Raw genomic sequence first — 22,257 nt, forward strand, 5'->3', positions numbered from 1 at the left:
ATGCTCACATTCCTTTGGAGCCAGAGGCAGGAGGAATGTTACAGCAACCCCAGCATTAGAGCACAAACCAGGAATCATTATTTACCCTGCTCCAGCACTAACCGAGCCCCAGCTGAGCTTCCCGTGCACATGTGCCAGGAGACTTTCTTGGAGAATGGAGAAAGAAGAGTTGGGACAGTTGCTCATCTTCTTTGAATGTTAAATAGAAAACATGCCCCATCTAACTGAGGCACTGAGAGAGAAGTACTGCTGTGTCCACTTCTCTTACCCAAAGAGCTGAGAACCCTGGAGGGATCAAATGCATTTCCCCTTGATATGGGCAACCTGACACACCCAGAGAACAAATCTGTGCAATTATGTGCTCCCTGAAAAATATCAATGAAGGAACCCAGCCTGGCTGTGGGAAGAGCAGAGCTGTAAAAACCCAACAGGAAAGCCCTGGGCCTAATCCTTATTTCCCTGTGCAGGGCTCTGAGCGGATTTCCCCTGGCAGTGCGGGATGGGAGCAGCCACTGCCCACACGGGGACGTGGCAGTGGACCTGCCATGGGGACGTGGTGGTGGCTCTGCCATGGGGACGTGGCAATGGCACTGCCATGGGGACATGGCAATGGCACTGCCATGGGGACGTGGCATGGCACTGCCATGGGGACGTGGCAATGGCACTGCCATGGGGATGTGGCATGGCACTGCCATGGGGACGTGGCATGGCACTGCCATGGGGACATGGCAATGGCACTGCCATGGGGACGTGGCATGGCACTGCCATGGGGACGTGGCAATGGCCCTGCCATGGGGACGTGGCAATGGCCCTGCCATGGGCACGTGGCAATGGCATTGCCATGGGGACGTGGTGGTGGCCCTGCCATGGGGACGTGGCAATGGCACTGCCATGGGGACGTGGCGGTGGCTCTGCCATGGGGATGTGGCATGGCACTGCCATGGGGACGTGGCAATAGCCCTGCCATGGGGACGTGGCATGGCACTGCCATGGGGATGTGGCAGTGGACCTGCCATGGACGCCAAAGCTGCAGGGCTCCCCGGCCACCGGGCAGAGGCTGCCCCGACAGGTTCCCGCAGCGTGGCTGCTCAGAGCCCCCCGCAGGCCCACCCTCCCCTGCCTCTGACAGAGACAGGCACATCAGAGGCAGAGCTCGGTGCAGAGATAAGGGGGAGAAGCTTTAAACATTGCCAGGTCAGCACAACAGGAGGTAAGCAAGTACAGAGGCAGCAAGAACTGCTGAAAGTTTTTGATATAGTCCCAAGTGGACTCCCCAATGCCTGTAAATGTTTCAAAGGGGGATCCCCTTTCTGTGGGTATGGAAACGTTTCAAAGGAGCCCCAATCTGTGCAATGTTTCAAAGACCACTGGCCTCTAAAAATTCCAACCCGAACTCCCCTCCCCAGCTGAAAACCTCCCTAAACAGATTCCTTCCTGGCTAACCCCAGCTGAGGAGGTCTGTTCTGCCACACAGAGCCCTCCTACAGGCCCCAACATCAGCTGAAACAAAACATCTCTCGTTTCCCTCTTCTGGGGATGGATCCAGCCAGCTCCTTCCCTGGGGACCCCGTGAAGGACCCAATGTGCCTCTGTGTTTGTGCACAGGATATGAAGGCCTAGAGTGCAGCAGGGTAATTTTTCAAAGCAGTGTGTGGGAGTAGCACTAGAAATTCCCTTCATACTGCTTTGAAAAAAATCAACCCCCCTACCTCTATGAATTATGAACAGGGCCTCCAGCTCCAGACTGGGAATCTGAGAGCTTGAAGAGGGATGCAACTTAACTGGATGCAGTTTTTAAGACCATGATGTCAGAAATAATTGAATTCTTTAATCATATTACAGACACTGCTACCTAAAAGCTATCACTGCTACAGAGCAGGGATTCCTTTGCTGACAGTCACTTGAGCAGAATAAAACTGTAAGCAAGTGCTTAAGATATCTCAGCTATTGATTTTGTGTTTCTCAAAGTATGAGAAAAAAGTGCTGCTGAGTCTTGGATTATCAAAGCCAAGGGATTTTTTACCTAAAAATTACATGTCAAGACTAACTTCATTGTCTTGGCTCTCCTCAAATTCAAAAGAGAGATAAAAATCTCTCCCTGGAAATGCTTATCTTACTCAAACTCTTATCTTAGATTGGTATCAATCATTCATTTTCCCTGGACAGCATCTCAATGACTATATTAAACCAGACACCTAAATTTTAGACAGATACAAGTTCATTGAGATGAGGCCAGCCCTAAGCTCCTGAGGACACACAGTCTGAGGGTAAGTTCCTTCTGTCTCCCAAACACCTGTATGTTCACCCTGAGATCTCAGTGTCCCACCTGCACAAACAAATCCTCATCTGTAGATTTTAAATTGACAACAATGACATTAATAATTCCTGTGAACTAGACCTGGGCTACAGACACAGCTATATTAGCTTCTTTCTCTTGCTGCCCATCTGGCTAGACTTGGTCTAACACAGAGAAGGAAAACTCTTTCACCCCCTTATCAGTGATAAACCAGCCTAAGCAATAAGGAGGCATGTGCAACTCTGTCCTAAGGCCTGAGTAAGGCAGCAAAGTGCTCAGGCTATGACCAAGGGGGACAGGAGCAAGCACAGAAGGCAGTTAGTCACTCTCCCTACTGTTACCATCCTAGGACTATGTAAATTAACACCAAAAATCTGCACAGCATTTGTTGCTTAAGAAATGCTGATATGTAGCCTCCCCTTTTCCCTTCAGTATTTCCCAGTAAAGAACAAATATCAGTGAGCAAACTCACTGAAAATACCTTTTTTGTGAGCAGTTGTATGTCCTGAAGGAGAGGGGGCCCAGAAGTGTTGTGAACTGAGATGCCCAGAGCGAGAGGAAGTTTGGCTTCATATTAAAGGTTTCTACACATTGCTTTTTCCTAAACTGTGCCATTAAAAGCAGTGATGGCCTTAATACACACACCTCAGCAAAGGGACATGAAGATATGACACCACAGTGGAACTATCACATCTTTTCTTACCACACCCTGGTATTTACAATGTTCTAGGTGTACAGAACTGGGCCCATAGCACTTTTGTACTATATGGAATTCTTCCAAATACTACAAATTATCTGATGTACAGCTTCAAGGAAACAATGGGTACAGTTTTCACAAATAAGAACACCACAATTTTCACAGCCTCCAATGCCTTCTACACCTGTTGTTTTCCAATGGTGCTAAGAACTTTGTAAGGTCATGTGTATAATTGTATATTATTCCAGACAGCACTAATATGGGCATATACGTAAATATATTTCACATATCAGTTACTGGAAATGAAGAAATTACATTTTTCCAAAAGGAAAAGACAGTTCCCCTCAAAACAAGAATATCCTTAATTCAGCATTTCATGACCTTTGTATTTAAAAATAACTTATTAGCTACTGGATCACAAATTAAGTTGAAACAAGCTAAGCTTGCTAAGGACTTCTTTCTCAAAATCTAGGAGGGAGCTACATGAAATCACCATGGTCCAATTAACAAGGATCTCACTCTTCAAGCTTGCAAACAAGAGATTACATTAACACCTGCTACAAAAGCAAACACTTTTAGATATCTTTATCTTAACCTGCTTGACATTAACTTAAAACTCCTGCCTGGCTCTTGGATGAAAATTATTGTGACTGATATGTATGTTTTTCATTTGGGGGTAGGGGTTTGAAGAGTGTGTCAGTCCACATTTCTCTCTCTCTGGTATTTATGCATAATCCACTTCAAAGCTAATAGGAGTTACATACCAGAATTGATGGGAGAATAATTTCCTAAATGTAAAATTGCTGAAGGAAAACCATTATACATATGGGAGATAAATGCTGCATAGGAATGTATGAGACACAGAGAGCACTGTCAGGTCCTTGAAGGATCTCATCCAGCACATGCCTACAGTGGCATGTGTAAGTATCTTATTGTGGTCTGTGCACCAAAATAAACTGACCTCTTGGGCCAATACATATATTTATAACATCTGTTCATACAGGAAAAAACCTTTCTTTGTGTTCATCAGAGAAGCAATCACAGCTGCAGAAGTACAACCCATCAGGTTACAGCAATTCTTTTACTACCTCCTGTGACAGAACTGTCACAAAAGGCAGAAAGCACTGATTTTTAAAACACTTGCATGTCTGAAAAGCTGAACTTTCTGAAGTCCAGAATTGTTGGGAAAAAAGCCACTGAAATAACTCTGTAAGTGTTTTGTTTTGACAATGTTCCTCAGGAATTCACCACACTTAGCTGGGAAAATGCTAGCAGTTACATCTATTCAATGTCATGACATACAAAATTGAAACATAATTGCTCCTAAGTGGTTGACAACTGGCAAGTACTTTTCACACAGATAGAGAGAAATTTATGCTATCAAATGGAAGATACTGTCAAAAGTTTGATTTTAATATAAATGAAAATGCTACATGAGGACTCATAAGGAAAACCCTCAGCAGTAACACTTTTACAACCACATATTTAAAAAGCTTTGAAGTGAAGAATCATTACATCAAAATCATTTTCCTTTAAAAACAAAAAAATTAATTACATCATGAATATTAACAAGTTAATAGAATAGTGAATGTCAAAGAATAGCAAAAAACAAGCAGCCAATGAGTGGCCTAGTGTAAAGAATGTCTTACCAATCATATGGTTAGCGACATGGATTTGTATCTCTCTCTCATTCTCAAAGGTCATCTGGCACTTGATGCACTGATAGGTCTTTTTCTGTTTAATAACCAAAAAGAGATTAGAGAAAACTGCACTGTAGCATAAGGCAAGTGTGATCATGAATACAGCATGTTATATGCTTCAAATTTCCTCCACTGAGGCTTTTTTTGCCCATATATCCCCAGGCCAGGCTTTTCTGGGACTACAAACACAATCTCTAATTAACAACCTGCTTTAAGAGAAATTTTCATTTCAACTTTAAAAATTTCAAATAATACTACTTGAAAATCCGGCTGAGTACCTGAGCCAAAATTATTTTATCCCTGTCATTTAACCCATTGCAGTAAAATTCTCCCAGAGTGAAACAAAAGACAGAAAAATAACTGTTTTCAGAGTAAGATCAACTTTTTCAAAAAATTCCAGCTTTTATTAAGCTCAGCATAGAGTAGGCAGAGCACCTACAGTTACTTGGTGAAGTGAAGGAAATAATGCATTTTGTATTGGTCTCTAATCAGAAATCTTGAAAAAAACTCCATTACCACAAAGAACTGTTTCCTGGCAAAATCTATTTTCTCCATCTCAAAGTCATACCAGGGAGGCCTAGCTGCAGAAGTCAGGAGAGAGTGTGAAGAGGCAATTACATGAACCATTTATTCAAATGGAAAATGGGGTTTGCACTCAGATTTACAGTAATGCCTGTACTTGTGCAACATGGCAGGAAAAAATCCAAGAAACCATTTGCAGAAATTAAGATGTACGTTGACAAGTTGGACATCCAACTCCAGGAAAAAATAAAAACCAACAAAAAAAAAAAAACAAAAAAAAAAAAAACCAACAACAAAAAAAAATCATGAAGGCTAAGCTTTTGTATACTTGCAAAAAGTCTTTATTTCCCAGAGCAGGAGTATGTATGATGCTTTGGTTTGATGTACATGCTTATTTACTGCATGGCAATATGCTATCTAAGTAGACATTTTTTGATGTGCAATTTAGAAAAATTGGGCCTTTTGTGCCTACTTGTTTCTGGAGAATAATTCCTACTGCAACATTGCCACTAGACACAAGCATGAAGACTGCATCCCATGGCCAAAGCTGGTGGCAGAAGAACACACATGAAATCTCTGTGTGCTGGCCACAAGGGATGGATGGGAACCCCAAATCAACAGCACAGAGAAGCCCAATTCAGTAAATGACACCCTCATAACCTTTTGAAGGAAAATAGTTTTGAGGGTACTTTTTGTGTACTTTTAGATTACTTTTTCTTCAGCCTCCACCCCACACCCAGGTATAGAACCCCTTTTTTAGGACAGAAGTAGTAAGTCAGAAGTTTTGAGTTAAACAGAGGAGTTGCTGTCACCCCCTCTGTGTGTGGAATCCAATTTCCTCAAGCACCTGCTGAGAAAAGAACAAATTAGGTGCTACCAAGAGTTTAACTACTTCCCATGTCATCAATGGCAACAAGGTAACCTGCTGGAGGCTAATGAGCAGGCTGTAACACCATAACAAATGCACAGCCTATGGAAGTTAGGCATATTCCATGAATTCTGTACCAGGGTGTGTTTGCTTAGGCAGGGCTTTCTTGGCTAAAACAGCAATGGGTGATTAACATGATAATAGGAAGAAGGCCATTCTCCATTGGCAGAAAGCTGACACAGCCAAGCATAGAAAAGGAAATAGTTTGGATTGGCTAGTTATCCCTAGGCAGCTCAAGAAAGTATCCTCCTGGAGTCCATTTGGAAATCAAGGCTGTTAATGGAAAAGCAGCTGGATTTCTGCAGCACTCTTTCTGGGGAATCTATTCTGGCAGACGAGCGCAGCACACGTACGTACACATGTCCTCTCAAACACACTGGCACACACATGCTGAGGGCTCCTGACTTCAAAACAAAACAAAACATAAAAAACCTTGAAAGAGCAAAATAGGATTGGGTAGTGACTGATTCATGTGGTCACACAGTCACCTTTAAAACTTGAAGCCTTCCTCTTCCTTAAAACTTCAAAGCTAAATTCTGTGCCTTATCCAATGCTTATCTCAGCTATGCGTTCCTTCAGTAACCAGCTACTCATCTTCAGCCTGACTCTATTTCAAACCTTCACAGTTATATTAAACATGGACAAATTATTCATTTTTTTAATTGATTTTGGTCCTTCTGCAAGCTACTTACTAAGAGATCTGGAGACAGATGTCTTTGTTTACCCACAGACCCACTGCTAACTCCTCCACACCATTTCACAATCTTATAAAACACTCTGCTTGACATGAGGAGCCCTTGGCAGATTTCAGACTTCCTCTCTGTGCTACCTTTAACCTCAGCTGAGACCTGTGCAGGCAGACAAGCAGCTTAAGCAAGGTGATGGCTCCTGTGACAGGACACCCCACTTGACTTGGAGGGAGGTTAATAAATGGCCTATACAGGTCTCAAAAGAACTATAGCTAGATTAGCACCCAAGTGTATATGCAAGAGGTGGAAGACCTGATTTTTTGGCCCATTAATAACTGCCTTTAAAAGAATGTCCCCAAACATCCTTCTGTTATCAGTAAATGGTGAGCACTAGTTTTAATACAACTATAATTAGTTGTATTAATTGTGCTACCAAAATATGATCTACTATTATTTTTCTGCTTTATGAACATTACTAATGGATCAGTTCTCTTTTTGTAAAGTTTTATCTTCATAAGTGGTGACAACAAAGGTGTCCACACTCTGAGGAGCTAACAGTCTAGGTGATGGCATCTAGGTGATAAAAGAGACCAGATGAGCAGGCCTTCAGCAGAGAGCTCATTCCCCACAAATGCAAGGTATTTAATTATAGTCTTGGCACACAATTGTGGTAATAACAACAGAGGGTTCTGTTTTCTTTTCTGAAGTATCTATTGTTCCCATGGGTTTTCCAGACTATCCTCCTTTAAATCTGGAAATAGTTTCCTGCTCTACAAAGAAAATATTCCTCCATTCAAGTGGATTTACAAGGGAAGAGAAGGGTTGTGGGGGAGAACAAAGACAAGGAACTGAGTCCAAGAAAGTGTGCAGGAGAAAAGAAACTGAATAAAGGAACACAATAGAGTTTATTCTTCCAACTTTCTATGCTACCTCCTTTGCTTCTTCACTCCAAATAACCTAGGTGGGCTAAAAATAGTAACACCATTCAAGATGAAAATGGAAGTCAAAACATTTACCACTATCAATGCTAAACAAGCATTTCTCATGATACCTGCGGTACAAAATAAAGATAAATCTGTGTAAGAGAAAGTGACTTGAAATGTGACTCTTTGCAGTATTAGGAAATGAAAAAATCTCAATACTAAACAATTAGTCATGTTTCTTAAGATATGCTCATTCCTCTAGAAGGCATGTGGAAATGAATTAATAAAGTGTATTCAAAACTGAAGCTCATAAACAAGAAAGATATTCAGAAAAACAGGGAAGCATCACCTATGATGAGATCTTAATGCCATATTAAAAAAACCTTGAACTATACTTGTGTCAGGTATTGGAATAATACAATTACATGTGATGTTAATGTGAAAGAACACTTTCGGTCCTATCCAAACAGAATAGCTCACAGAAAACTGTATGAATGAAACAAAAATGGATGTTGGAAGAATCTTTTGCTACTAAGATGTATTTTATTTATTCCCCTTAGTGATGTCTTTTGCAGAACATCATTGACTTGTCTTAAAACTCCTAAAAAAAAAATCCTCCAAAGAGGATGTTGTCATGAACACACTGCAAAAACTATGCCTGCCTGGAAATCCATCTTGTTGATCAACATGAATGGATCCTAGGCAGGCATCCTAGAAACAAGAATGATCAATTTACAGGTTTTCTTCCTGTTTGTTTGCCATATTAAAAATGTGAGGAAGACAGAATACAGCATGATTTTCAAGGGTTATGTGCTTTCTTTCATTCTTATGGATCAAAAAAAACCAAGCCTGACAAGCAATTCTGAATATTTTTCAATGCTCCTCTAGCTGTCTCCTACTGATCTTCAGAATAAAACCTTAAATAATTTAATAGTAAAAAAAATATATATATAACAAAATAATCATACTTCATTTGTGATGCTATATACACTTGCATATACACACAAACTTAAATACCTCCAGTAAAAAGGAATTGTTCAGTTTCTCCTGTTCTGTTTTTCTTCCCAGATACAGGGCTAATATTTATTTTCTCCCTTTCTTTCACATTGGGGTTAAATCTTCATTTAAGTTTTGGGGTTTTTTTTCCTGAAATTCCTTTAGGTTTCCAGACTCACCTCTTCTATCGAAAAGTAAGTAACAGCCGATGGAGCAACTTCTGACATAGAAAAAAGTTACAGATTTTATATGTTATTATTGTCTCTTCCATTTGCTTGGATTTCATTCTATTTATTCTTATTTACTCTGAAATATATACCCATTACTTAAAAATCTAATCTACCTGTATGATCCTTCTGACTGCACTTGTCCTAATCTTCAACTGTTTCTATTTAAGAAAGAAAAATAAATAAAGTGTTCAAAAATGACATGTAGAAATACTTAAGAGTTGGAGAGAAGTAGCTGTTCCTGAGCATGTGCAGATCACTCTACATGCACTGTGTACTACAGATTGCTCAATTAAAGAGGTATTTTACCTGTGTGCAGCACACTAACAAGATGACAAGAGTGTTAAGTAAACAGTGTTCTTGAATGCAGAGATGTATCACCATTTAAAAGCCAGTATAATTCTTTGAAAATCCCTCTACTAGACAAACACAAAGCACACTCATTGCCTTCAGAACCCTGAGTGAAACACCAACAGTCTTCTAGTGAACGGATAACAGATTCAGGTCTTGTACCTATAATGAAGGGTAAGATAAAGAATTATTCCTAATAACAATACATATATTCCTGGGATGCTTATCTCTGTGCAGGCCACAGAAACCAGTAAGGTACCATTTGCCATCATCACAAATGTTGATTTTTCATTATCTTCTACAAAGAAACTCAGAACTTCACTCATGGGATGAAATTCAAAGCATTTACCTTATTGAAGAATTTAAAATTTTCCCCTGAGAGAACAAGTATGGAAGCTGTCACTGAAAAGAAAGAGTTAAAGCAAGAAATAAGACAGAAAATGGCAATGTGTTCTGCCAGCTGATAGGAAGGGAAATGTAATTCCACAGGTGCAGAAATACAAATTAGTCCTATCTAATAGAACAGAGGTATTTTTCAAGAATTTACAAGAAAATAAAGTCCTAAGGAGGAAGAAGGACAATGACCTAGGCTGACCTAGGTATCACACCAAAGGTAGGGTATTTCCATTCCTCGTTCTTCTACAAAATTATTTTTGTGTGCCTGGAGACTTAGTCACACCCAAAGGGAAAAATACCCAGTGGTTTCACTGAAAGAGAGAAGACAAGAAAAGAAATCAAACGATCTGTGGGATTGCCTCAGGAGAATGGACTGAGGCATGGCCATGCCCAGCCCAGCTCAGCTGGATGCTGCTGCCCCACGGATGCTGCTGCCCCACATGGAGCAGGGATAAAAACTCCTGCCAGGGACACAACCTCCCTTGGAGGCAGCTCAGCCCACATCCTCAGGACATACTTAAGGCCTTCTCTTACTTACTGAGCCCCTGGTGTTCTAGTTGAATGGATGGTATTTTCAGGTGCTTTTTTTTCCAGTAAGATGTGTTTGTGGGTGCTTTAATTAGCAGATTGACATAAACAGGCATCTACAGCTGGAATTATTCATTAGTAGTTGGGTGCCTAATTTCCTTAGATACTTTTGAAAATCTCACCCCATCATGTTTAATTAAAAATGTCAGATGATATCAATACTCAGATGTGTCTGCTGTTGGTCTCCTGAGAAGATTTCCAAAATCCACTTCTCATTCCATCTGTTCCTGACAGAGGAAGGACTGACTTGGCCCAAGCTTGAACCAAAAACGTCAACAAATAATTTAAAAAGACTATAAACTGCAAATGATATTAATCTCCTGAGTAGGCTTCTGGAACCTTACTTGGATCTGCATGTTCCTGAGTAACTTATAAGCTAAGAAATAGGAAAGCGGGCTATCTGCAAAAAGTCAAGAACAGCACACTTTTATGTAATCTGCATTAGACAATGTCCAGATTTGCTAAGAAACTACTTATCCCCTACCAGCTCCTACAAAAGGGCCATGAAGCAGGGTCTTTTAAAATCACACACACACACACAAACAAGCTCACACAAATGCATACAGACCTCCAAGTAACCTCAAAACATTCACTCTGATAGACGTTCCTAGGGACAAGCTCTTTAGCACAGAAGTTTGGTTCAGGTGAGAATTTGGGGGATAGGATGGAGTTCAGTATTTTTTCCCTCACAAGTTCCTATATCCTCCTGTTCATTATTATTTTCCTGGTAAGAAATAATCTCATTCCTCAAATATGACAGATTAGATTTTTTTATTGTTTTGTGTACTCAGTATCTCCATTTTTCATTAAACTACCCCTAAACTAGCTTCTCCAGATTTGCCAGTTCAGTAGAATCAGAATTCATGGACAAACTGAATCCCCAGTGCCCAAGAGTCCCAGCTCTCTGTTGGTAAATCCAGGGCAATTCTGTGGTAAAAAAATCAGATGTGCTGCTACTAGGAATAAAGATGCCTGAGAGGCTGAGCAACTTCTGATTGTTCTATGTGAATTACTCTACCCTTCCTCCTGTTTTGCTGAGATTTTTTTAGTAGCACAAGTGATTTGATAAAGTGACAATTAAAAAAAAAAAAAAGAAGTAATATCAGATCAGTTCTCACATTGAAGGTCTACATTTTATCCCTCAGACACTTTAAAGTTCAGCTGTACTTACTCTGGGAACAGGGGACGTCTGGGTACCTTTCCTTTGGCCACTGGTCTCGGGTGTCAGGTCTCGGTGGTCTACCTGAATGTGGCTCTCTAAGTCTTCAGCACTTTCAAATTTGACACTACACTCCGGACACCTCAGGCTGCCACACGGCCTCTCGTTCACCTCCTGTGGAGTCAAGCTTGAGGACTGTCCATTGGTGCTCCTGGTCATGCATCCAGCACACAGGCCATAGGGAAGGCCGTTCACATCCAACTTTACCAAGTCCTGCTTATTCCGGAACTCCTTCAAGCACAGCGCACACTTGTAGAGTTTTTGCAAGGCCTGGCCGTTAGGCGATGAGGTTGCAGAGTTTCCTGCCAATTTCTGCATATGGAACGTCCCATGAATTTTCAGCTCCAGGGTAGAGGTGACCGTCTGCATGCAGACAACACAGCGAAACCCTGTGAGGGAATTCCTGAGATCTGGATGCATCTGGCAGTGCTCGATGAATTCCTCCTCGCTCTGCAGTGGCATTTTGCAGATCCGACACGTCCCTGTATCCAAACTCTTGCTGTGAGTGACTTTGTGCTCCGTCAGGGTCAGGAGCGATGGGAAGCGTTCCCCGCAGATGGGGCACATGTAATGCTTAGCTGGGCCTCGATGGGTCTGCATGTGCTCTCTCAGGCCATTTTCTGAGAAAAAGGTCCTTGAGCAGATATTACACTTGTGGCTACCTTTGATGAATTCTGCTTTCTTCCTAGAACAGTCATCCTCCCCAGGCCTGATGTTATGATCCCTCAAACGATGGTTCTGCAAGAGAACCTCCATAGTGTAGGCAGCCCCACAAATGTCACAGCCGTACATGGGCTCAGAAGCATCCACATCGTCCTCACTGGCTTCATGACTGTTGGAAGTATCCGGATTCTTCATTAACATATTCTGGATATCTGCCCCTTCTGTCTTCTTACTTGTTGGGGTCACGCCATTAGCTGTACCATTCTCAGCGCTAGCATCAAAAACACAATGCTTTTCCCGCAAGTGCTTTTCAAGCAAGATGATGGCATGAAAAGCTTTGCTACAAAACTTGCAGTTGTATTTTTTGCTGTGGGTTGTGATGTGGCACTGCAGTTCTACCTCTGTGCTGAAGGTCTCACCACAGAAGATACATTTGTGAGACTTTGATGGATTACCCAAGTGACTATGCTTCACATGGATCTGGAGATCCACCTCCTTCCTAAAATCCCAGTTACAGGCTGTGCAACGATACATCTTCTTTTCATTGCTATGCTTGACTGCCAGATGCACTTGGATAGATACCTTGGAATCAAAAACTTCTTGGCAAAGGGTGCAGTGATACAACACAAAAGTATGCATATCCAACAAATGCTTCTGCAAATCATCCACTGAAGAAAACTGTTTGTCACAGCTCTCACATACATAATGAGTGGAAGTTGTCATGTAATGTACAGTGAGATGTTGCAGAAGAGACTCCTGGGAATCAAAGTCTTCTTTACACTGAGGGCAAGACTGTTTCCTCAACAGCAGCTCCAAATGCAACTTTAAATGGGTCTGAAAACTTTCAAAATTTGAGAACTTTAGATCACACTGATTACATGGGTATTCACCATTAGACACCGAGTTTACGCTTGCAGAAAGTCGCTGCCTTTTAGGGGAAGAGACTTCAACATCAGAAGAAACTGGACTCTGCTCTGCTTTTGACTTCTTATTGTGTGCCAGAGGAATGTTCTTGTGGTTTTCTTTAATATGCTTTGTAAGCTTCAGGATGGAGCCAAAAATGGGGGAGTTTGTGCAATAAGGGCATGAATAAACTTCCATAAAAGACTGTGTTGGCTGAATGACAGGGGAATCCAATTTTGAATTTCCTACATTGCAGTGAGTCTGCTGGATGTGCTCAGTCAAGGTAGCTTCGGTCAGAAAGCCCATGGAGCACTGGTTACAGAAGAAAGCATTGTTGCCATCTTGAGGGGTAGCGTTTGGGCCGCAGTGAGTAATGCGGATGTGTTCCTGCAAGCTATTGATATCTGCAAACATCTCTGGGCAGTAATTACAATGAAAGGCAGAAATGTTGCTAAACTGCATCATGGGATAGGCATGGTTTTTGTGCACTTTTCTGACGTGTTCATTTAAGTTGTACAGTGTAGGCATGGAATCAAGGCAGATCTGGCACGTGTGGCTTTGCTGAGGTTTGTCTGCATGAATGGTCTTCAGGTGGATCTCCAGAACAGCAAGGCTGTTGAAGTCACGCTTCGAGCAGTAGGGGCAGCTGTAAGTAACTTTAGACCAGTTCTGGCCTTCCTCTCTGTCAACAGACCTGGTTTTCTTTTGTCCTCTCAAAGGCTTTAAGGTCGAATCTGGAGTGGAACCTCTTTCCACCGATGCGCTGGAGTCCGGCGTTGCGCTGCTCATGGATGCCACACTCCCCAGGACTGGGTCAGGGCTGATGCTGTGGTTGCTGGAGTCAGGTTGTCTGTGGCTGTCCAAGTGGCAATAGACTTCCTCCACTGAAGAAAACTGCTCTGGGCACATAGGGCACTTATGTTTCTTGTTGGCATGGGCTTGATGAATGTGTGAGAGCAGCGAGTTTTCATCTACAAATACTTCAGGGCAATGAATACACTGCAAATCTGCCTTCTCGGAAAGCTGTGGGTGGCGCGTCATTACGTGCTTCTCCAAATCTTCAGTCTGACTGAATGTCTCTTCACAGTAATCACACATAAAATCATCCTTCTTCACCTCTTTCTCAGTCTTTGCCATATGTTCCTTGTTCTTTTTATGAGCTTGCATGTGACTCTGCAATGAGCTGGTAGATGAAAACCCACGTTTACACACAGTACACTTGAATGGTTTGCTGGAGCTGTGGGTTTTCAGGTGGATTTTGAGGTGGTCGCTGCGGGAGAATGCAGCCTCGCATTCGTGGCAGTGGTACTTTTTATCCCCCGTGTGAAGCTTTATGTGACGATCCCTACTCCTCTTGTGCTTAAAAAGCCGGCTACAGTAGGTGCATTTGAAAGGTAGTTTGTCACTGTGGATCTGCTCGTGCCTTTTAAGGTAGCTCAGGCGAATGAAGGACTTATCACAAAACTGACAGGGATACGGCAGGCCAGTCCCCCCTTCCTCCTCCCCGATGCCAAGATCACACCCATCTCCTATCATCTGAGTGGGTGATGCAACATCTTTGCTGGAGGGAGATGAAGCCACCCAGGAGAGTTGTGGGTCGTCATCACCATCTGTAATGGGAAAGCAGAAAGGAGATTAAAAACAATTCCCAGTGCATCTGTGAAATAAGGACAAAGCTCTCAACAACACTATGGGCTTCTGCTACTACAGCATTAAAAAAAAATCAACTCAAAAAAAAACCCCAATAAACCCTCTTGTACTTGAAAGGAGGTTTGAGGAAGAGAAATAAAAATATATTTGTACACATAATTCACAAATATGCCAACACATAGTGTTAATAAAAAGCGTTTTTCTTTAGCAGGTTTAACACCTGCTCACTGTACTGTAAAGCAATAAACAATGAATAAAGAAAGCGAAACACAATGTGCAATGAAGCAATACAAACACTTCGGAAAGCTACAGTGTTAAGTGATCACCTGTGAATTTGTGGGTCTGTTAAATGCTACATCAAGATGATTTTAAGTAATGTCTCCATTAAAAAAATCTTTCTGTTCTGTCTCAAAACTGTAACAGAATGAAAGGCTGCTCAAAGGCAGAGTTGAACATCTAGGTGGAATAAAAGCATCAGATTTGAGAGAGCTCAAGAAAATCAGAGAAGAGATCTGCACCATTACCATGTTTGCTTTTATAAAAGATAATGTTGCCCTCTTAGTACAAAATCCAACTACTTTTCTTTAAAGCCCAGGAAAATCACCACTGGAGATCTCAAGACATCACAAAAGAATCAAGTTCAGGATAAACCAAAAGTGGCTTAGCCTCTGTTTTAATAACTATTTCCTATACTCAGTATGAAGCTTTGAAAAATATTTTCTAATTCCATATTACCATAAAGAAACACAGCACCAACTCCAGCAGCCCCACAGTCATTTTAGGAAAAATACATAAAATGTTGTCAGCTTTCATTAACAGAATTGTTAACAAGAAACAGAAGAGAGTGAGTTCAAATATCCTAATTCCAACAAATGCAGAGATGTTGAGCGAAACATAAATGCCACTAGTCTGATATCAAACTAAACCACAGAACGAAGCAAAAATAAAGTTCATGTAAATGATGGAAGGCACTGACCACACAAACATTTGGAGATTCCAAAAAGGAGCCAGTTCTCAAGATACACTGTCCTTATAAAACATTTAATGTTCCTACTTCAGTTTTTACTAAAACAAACCAATAAAACAATCCCCGGCTGTGTGTGTAGGCTGCCACACGCACACCCCTCGTGCCTGCCAACTGCAGAGTCACCAGGCGGAGAAGGCACAAGTAGGGCGAGGAGCTCCCGAAGAAGGGCTCGGCTACTGAGGGCATCACCACCGTACCAGGCAGCTCCTGCAGCACCGTCTGCTCGGGCAAGCACCTGCTCTTTCAGCCCAGGTAGAGAGAGAGCAGCGACCTTGGAAAGAACTAAACCAAATAAGCACACCCCAAACAACTTTTCCCACACGATGGGGATGTCTGTTTTCCGGGTCGGGCGTGCTCTCCGGAGGGCTCTGCTCCCTCGTTTAACTACAGCTCCTGCTCCGGAGCGATGCTGGACACCGAGAAGCTGCTTCTTCCTGCTCCCGAAATGCACCTCGACTCTCAGCGAGCATCCGCGCTCCTGAGACTCTCAAGGTCTTTGCGCTCAACTGGCTCCTCCAAATCTGGCGGAGCCCAAGCCTAAAACACGGACAACGAGCTCCTGATTTTTATGTAAACTTTTCTCAGGCTTCACTCCCCCGACCACGAACGGCTCTCTCTCTGCAGCTGCAACAAAGCCTCATGTTCCCAATTTAAGCCACCTCCGCCGCCCACCCCGCTGCCAGCACAGCTTTGCGGAGCCCCCGGGGAGCCCCCAGCCCCCGCCACCCCCAGCTCCGCCGCCAGCCGGATCCGGGGCTCCGTCCCCACGGACCTGCGGCCACGGGCCGTCGGAGGGAAGAGGCAGCCGGCTGCCAGCGCCAGGATTAGGGGCCCCGGGGAGGTGCCGGTAGCTCAGGGCTGCCTAATTCCCTCCTCTCACCAGCTGGGCTCCTCCAGGGGCAAGGAGACAAAGGGGAGCACGAGGGGGATGCTGGGCCTGAACTAGGGCAGCACATGTTGCGTTTGTGCTGCTGCTGCTGTCTACGGAGAGGGGGAGAGAGGAGAAAAACAACAAGAGAAAAAACACCCCACATTTGCTAGTTACTGCTCGGGCTTACTGGCTGCAATTATAATAATTTCGTATCTCTCTCTGCAGAAATGTTTGTAGAAACACGTGCATTTGAAATATCCCCGTCTCGCAGTCGGGCTGCCCGTGCCCTGTGCGGAGCGGCGGCACGCACAGGAAGGGCTGCGCCGAGAGAAGCCCGAGCTCCGCAAACCCGCCACCGAATAAAGCGCCATTGTTCGGCTCGGAAACCTGAGATGCCACGGGCCAAATCCAGTGGTAACACAGCCTGGGCCAACGGCTTTAACTTCCTTACATTCATATGCACCTATGCCAACCATTACATTGGCCCACCGCACAAACTGAACACATCTCTAGAAAGTCTTTCCTCTGAAATGAACAGATCTACCTCAAAACACAGTCTAACATTCACATAGAGCCAGTTCCCCTCCAGCTGCTGCTCTTCAAACACATGGGGCTATTCAGAAAATAAAATCAAAGAAAGCTGGTATTAGTATTACTTTGTGAGTGAAGCACAAAGCTTTCCGTTAATATAATTTGGATTTTTAAAAAACAACATTTCTCAGGTTGGAAAGCTGGATTTGTCATTAAATTGAGTTGTTTACATAGAACACAAATATTATCTCCCTTTGTTAGCTTCAGTTGGACCTTTTACCAATTTTCATGTTTAATTTCTAGATTCTTGGTATTCCTGCATTTTCTCATATTTTTACAGTTTAAAAAATATTTTAGAATAAACTTTAAGCATCAGAAACAACCCATCTGGATTTCTTACTAACAAGATACTAAATTACTGAACACCTAAACTGAAGAAATTAGGGAAAACTCATTATCATTAATCTCTTTATGGAATGAATGGATGAATAATAGCCCTGTTAATTTTAACTTGCCATATTAAATTGAAGAAAAGACCTGTAATGAACTGAGGAGAAAATTCTAAGGTATTTTACCACAGTAATATTTCAGTGGGAAGACATATTTTAGATGTAGTATGACATGTCTGGCAAAGATGGTTAGAATAATAATTCTACATTAATGCAATCAAAGGAATGTAGCAGAATGAGAAAAATCACTTTCAAAAAGGAGATTAAAGTCATTAAAATGGCTAATCCTGCAAAGTGGGACTGTTCTAAAATAGAGAATCACATGGCTGGTTCAAGGCTTTTGTCATTTGCGCGTAAGAGAATCAAAACAAGTATTAAAAGGGTAAGAAAATTCAATAAAAAGTTTAATTAGGAAAAAAAGAGCATTAAGGAAGCTTCAGGATGTCAGTAGTCCTCAGGATATATGTGCAGGTCATGAAGCTTAAAGGGCCATTCTTGATAATCAATCTCAAAGTGGTACAGTAATTTAGCAACTTAATGTTCAGCACGTTTACAGGACTGCAAGCATTTATCATCATCAGTGAGGAGCTAATTCCAGCCTCAATGCATTCAATAAATGTATTTTTCCTTCTAAGAAGAACAATTTGGCCAAAATGTAGTATAAATCATACTTCGTTCTCTATTTATCTTCCAGATAACACAAGCCAAGTTCAGAGACATATTCATGAAGCTAAAACAATAAAATGAAGCCTTAAAAAGATGTGATCTCTCTTAGAAGGGAGACAAATGGCTCATCACAGATTGCCAGGAGTAAGCAGCACTGCCATCTCAGCATACACTGCTGACATTGATATATTTATTATTCCAGAGTTATTTTGCTAATAGAAATATAGTCAACCAGACACAATTTCACAGTTCCTGCAAACACCTTCCCATCTCCCTACCTGTTTACAGGTAACTGGAAACAGTTTGCTTCTGCTGAACTTTGAGCAGAGCTTAATTTTCTTGCTCAGCTCCCCAGTCACCCAGCCCTGGGGGCCACATTCCTGGGTAGGAACTGCACAAACCCAGGCTAGCCCCAGCTGGTTCCTTTTCCTTTCAAGAACAAAACACATGCACAGATATCACATTTGCTGGTCTGGATCTGAAGCTCGTCCTTGCCTAAAGCTCTTGTTGACCAGCAGAGTATCATCAGGTCCCCCTCCACTGAAAAATCTCCCTACTCTGCCTCTCCTACGTGTGGGGAGCTCAGGGGGCTCTTCCACAGCGCCTCTGTTCATCCCTCCACACCAGGGATGTGCCTGGAGGACACACTGCAGTGTGGCCTCTGCAGTACTGCAGGCCAGTTCTTCCAGTGCCACCAGCACACACTGAGCACCGCAGGCTCAGGAGAGCCTGCACAACCAGCCCCAGGCATCAGAAAAATCCAGGGGCCACCCAAAGGAACATCTCTAAGACTCCCCTCCTGAGCCCAGAAGGCATCTCCATATGGGACAATAAACCAAGGAGGTCAGATTTAGAATGGGATCTTATTCTATCAGGTTTATTTCTCTAGCACAAAGCTAGTACACTGGAGAAATACTTAAATTAACAAACACAAAACTCCAAAATTGATTGTTGAAGGAAGGATTGCTGTTTAAGCTCAGGCTTCTGGTTCTCTCTGAGTCCCTCCATGATACACAAGTTAAAGACAGTCAAAGCACTGAAAATGCTTTAAGCTGTTGAAAGCTGATGGAATTATAGCACCCAAAACAGTAACTTTTGAAAACAAGCTTGGCATCGTAAGCCACGCTTCTGAACTGTGCTTTAGTTCCTCATCTCCATAATAGCAAAAAGCCATCTGCTTCTCAAGGGCAAATTGTAGGGCTTACTTCTGTATTGCTGTGAAAACCCCGAGACATCCCCAGATGGAAAGTCCAATAGAAATGCTATCAATTTCAATTATTATTATTATTATTATTGCAGATGCTTAACTATGAGAATAAAACACAGAGATTGAGGACTGACAAATCCTCAGTACTGGTTACAACAAATTTTGCAGTGCATTATATATTAATATATATGTATTAAAGCCAAGGATAGCTCATTACAGTGGATTACAGTAAGAACCTCACATAGCATACGCTGCTCATTTACACTGCAGTGCTGGTGTGAAATAATGCAAATCAAGTTTACATAGTAAATGTTTTAAGCTCAACATTTTCAGTGCACTGTGACAGCTTTTTGCTTAATTATTTTGTTGGAGTGTTTAGTCCCATTTTCCTGCACATTTCCTTCACAGTTATAAGAAATAATTAGAAGTACCAATAATATTCCAAACTCAATTTTTTTTATGCATTTTTTAGCTTCAATGAACATTCCTGTTTGTTGTGTCACAGAAGGCAATAGTGGACTGTGACCCACCTGCCCTTGTGGCAGTGAAAGTCCTTGTACACTGACACTGCATCTGGCTTTGAATGGCACTGTCACTGCTGGGCTGTGACTGACACCCAGCACTACTGAACACTCAAGCACACTTCACTAAATGAGAGAAGAAGGGTTTCTGCAACTTACTTATAACTATTCTTCAAAACATACCATGCAATTGTCCCCCAGAACTGCTTAACTCACCCTTAGCCAAGGCAGGGAGGAAGGCCTGGGAAGTTCACAGTGCTCTGAAGAACTCTACACAGAGCTTCACACTTCAGTGACATCAGCTTCTTCACCAAACAGGTCAGAGGTCTGTATTTTAAGGCACTTCACTATATATATATATAAATATATATGTGTATGTATGTGTGTACATATAAAATGTACAAAACAAACATAAAATTGGATAGAAGTCTAAGAGAGGTGCTAATGTAAGTGGCACCACAGGCAGTGCTTTCATTATTATCTCTGACTTGAGAAAAATTCAGTTATACCTAATCCCGTGCTTATGAGCTAAGCATTTTTGTTGGACTAAATTACCAAAGGTTAGTGACTCTTTTCCCACTTTCTCAGCTTTGTACTGCAATTCATTTTATAGTGATTTTTTTTAAAAAGCAAGGAAGATGTCTGGCTCAATGGAAAGTATATATAATCTGATTTTTCTTCTCATGCGGAGAGTAACTTTGTATTTAGAATACAAAATCAGCACAAGATGTAGTGCAGAATTTCAAACACTAAACTTGCTGGGATGTCTGCCACAGATAAACTGTTACACATAGACAATTTAAACCTTGCTGTCTTTGTTTAAACCTTTTTGTAGTGATCAAAGATACATCTAATTAGTCTTTTTTATACTGCAAGTTAAAAGTACACACAAAGATGTCTACTGAAGCTTAGCTGATATACAGAAACCTGTTAAGGCAGAGTAATGCATGCCTGAGCCCTTGTCTCCCATTAGCAGAGATATCAAGGCTCAGTAATGACCATCGATAGGGTGATCCATAATTCTGAGCAGATGATAAAATAAGTTATTTTTAACATTATTTTTCCTTATGTCAAACAGTCTGTATTTTACTGGTAACAAAAAATTAACATATCATTAAGTAAGTTATTTCATGCTTCGATAAATGGCATAATAGGGCTGGAGGAGAAAGTTTTATGTTAGATCTAGGAATAAACTAAATGCTTTCAGAGTTGAATCACTGTTTTTCTTTACTCCCTTTGGAAAAGCAGCAGATACTATATTCTGCTGTGCATCATGGACTTGGGACTGAAAACAGCTGCACTCTAATTACATGTAAAGTGTACCAAAACATTCCTTTTATCACAGACTGTAAATCTGTTAGCATCTGTCTCTCCTTTGTTTCTTCCACAAGATACAAGCTTGTTTCTACATTTTTCTCACCTGTAGCGGTAATTAAAATTCATTATAAATGAAAGGAGTGAACACTAAAACAAGTTCCTCTGTGTACAGTTCTAAACTCAAATTAGAAACAGCTGTTTGCTAATTCATGCAGTGATGTTTTGTCGTGCTCTGTGAATCAATAATAACTCACCCTATTCCTACCAAAGTGTTAGGATTATATATATATATTTTGCTTAGCAATCTGCTCTTCAGAAATATTCAAATGCACATTCAGTCTTTTTAAAATTCTATGAGAAGATGATACCTACAAAATCATCAATGAAATAACAGGAAGATCTTAATAGCTTGCTGCTTCTGCTTACCCTGCTACCTAGAGGGTCCTGTGTCATTCTTGCCTGCTTTGATGCCTACAGAGCATTTAGCAAAAGGGCACGTTGTAAGACAGATGTAAAAGAACAAAACTGTGTATGGAGTCATGCAAACACATCACGAATGCGACAGTCACATTGAGAGAACATTACAGAATTAGGGTTTCAGCTTCGACATCTACAACTTTCAAACATTAGGAATGACACAAAACCCTCAGGAAAAATATCCTAGTAGAATAATTATTACTTATAATAATTAGTTGTAAAATTAGTTACAATAAATGGCAATACTTAAGCTAATTGTTAGTAATATTTCTATATATTATGTTAGCCAGAGCCCAAACTTCATATGACCCCATTGGCCTTACACAATTATATTCTGCACTTCTGGCTACTTGATGTCAACATTTATCATTATTTCAACACTTGATTATGCAAAACAAAGAGACAACACACAGCACTTAAGAGCTTTCTTTTCTATCCAAGCA

At 41.6% G+C, this 22,257-nt stretch overlaps 1 protein-coding gene across 14 annotated transcripts in view; it reads right to left on the bottom strand.

Annotated features, from left to right (window-relative positions):
* ZNF423 (zinc finger protein 423) overlaps positions 1-22,257 on the bottom strand; it is a 227,855-nt gene that overhangs the window by 82,848 nt on the left and 122,750 nt on the right. For all 14 annotated transcript variants that reach the window (XM_085589570.1, XM_021536121.4, XM_021536124.3 and 11 more), the window contains 2 exons: positions 11,485-14,708; positions 4,643-4,727 (listed from right to left, as the gene is read on the bottom strand). In XM_085589570.1, the coding sequence (XP_085445696.1) occupies positions 4,643-4,727; positions 11,485-14,708 (3,309 nt within the window). The remainder of the gene's footprint in view (positions 1-4,642; positions 4,728-11,484; positions 14,709-22,257) is intronic.

This window comes from Lonchura striata, chromosome 11, assembly GCF_050655825.1.
Source record: "Lonchura striata isolate lonStrDom1 chromosome 11, ASM5065582v1, whole genome shotgun sequence".
Classification (NCBI taxonomy): domain Eukaryota; kingdom Metazoa; phylum Chordata; class Aves; order Passeriformes; family Estrildidae; genus Lonchura; species Lonchura striata.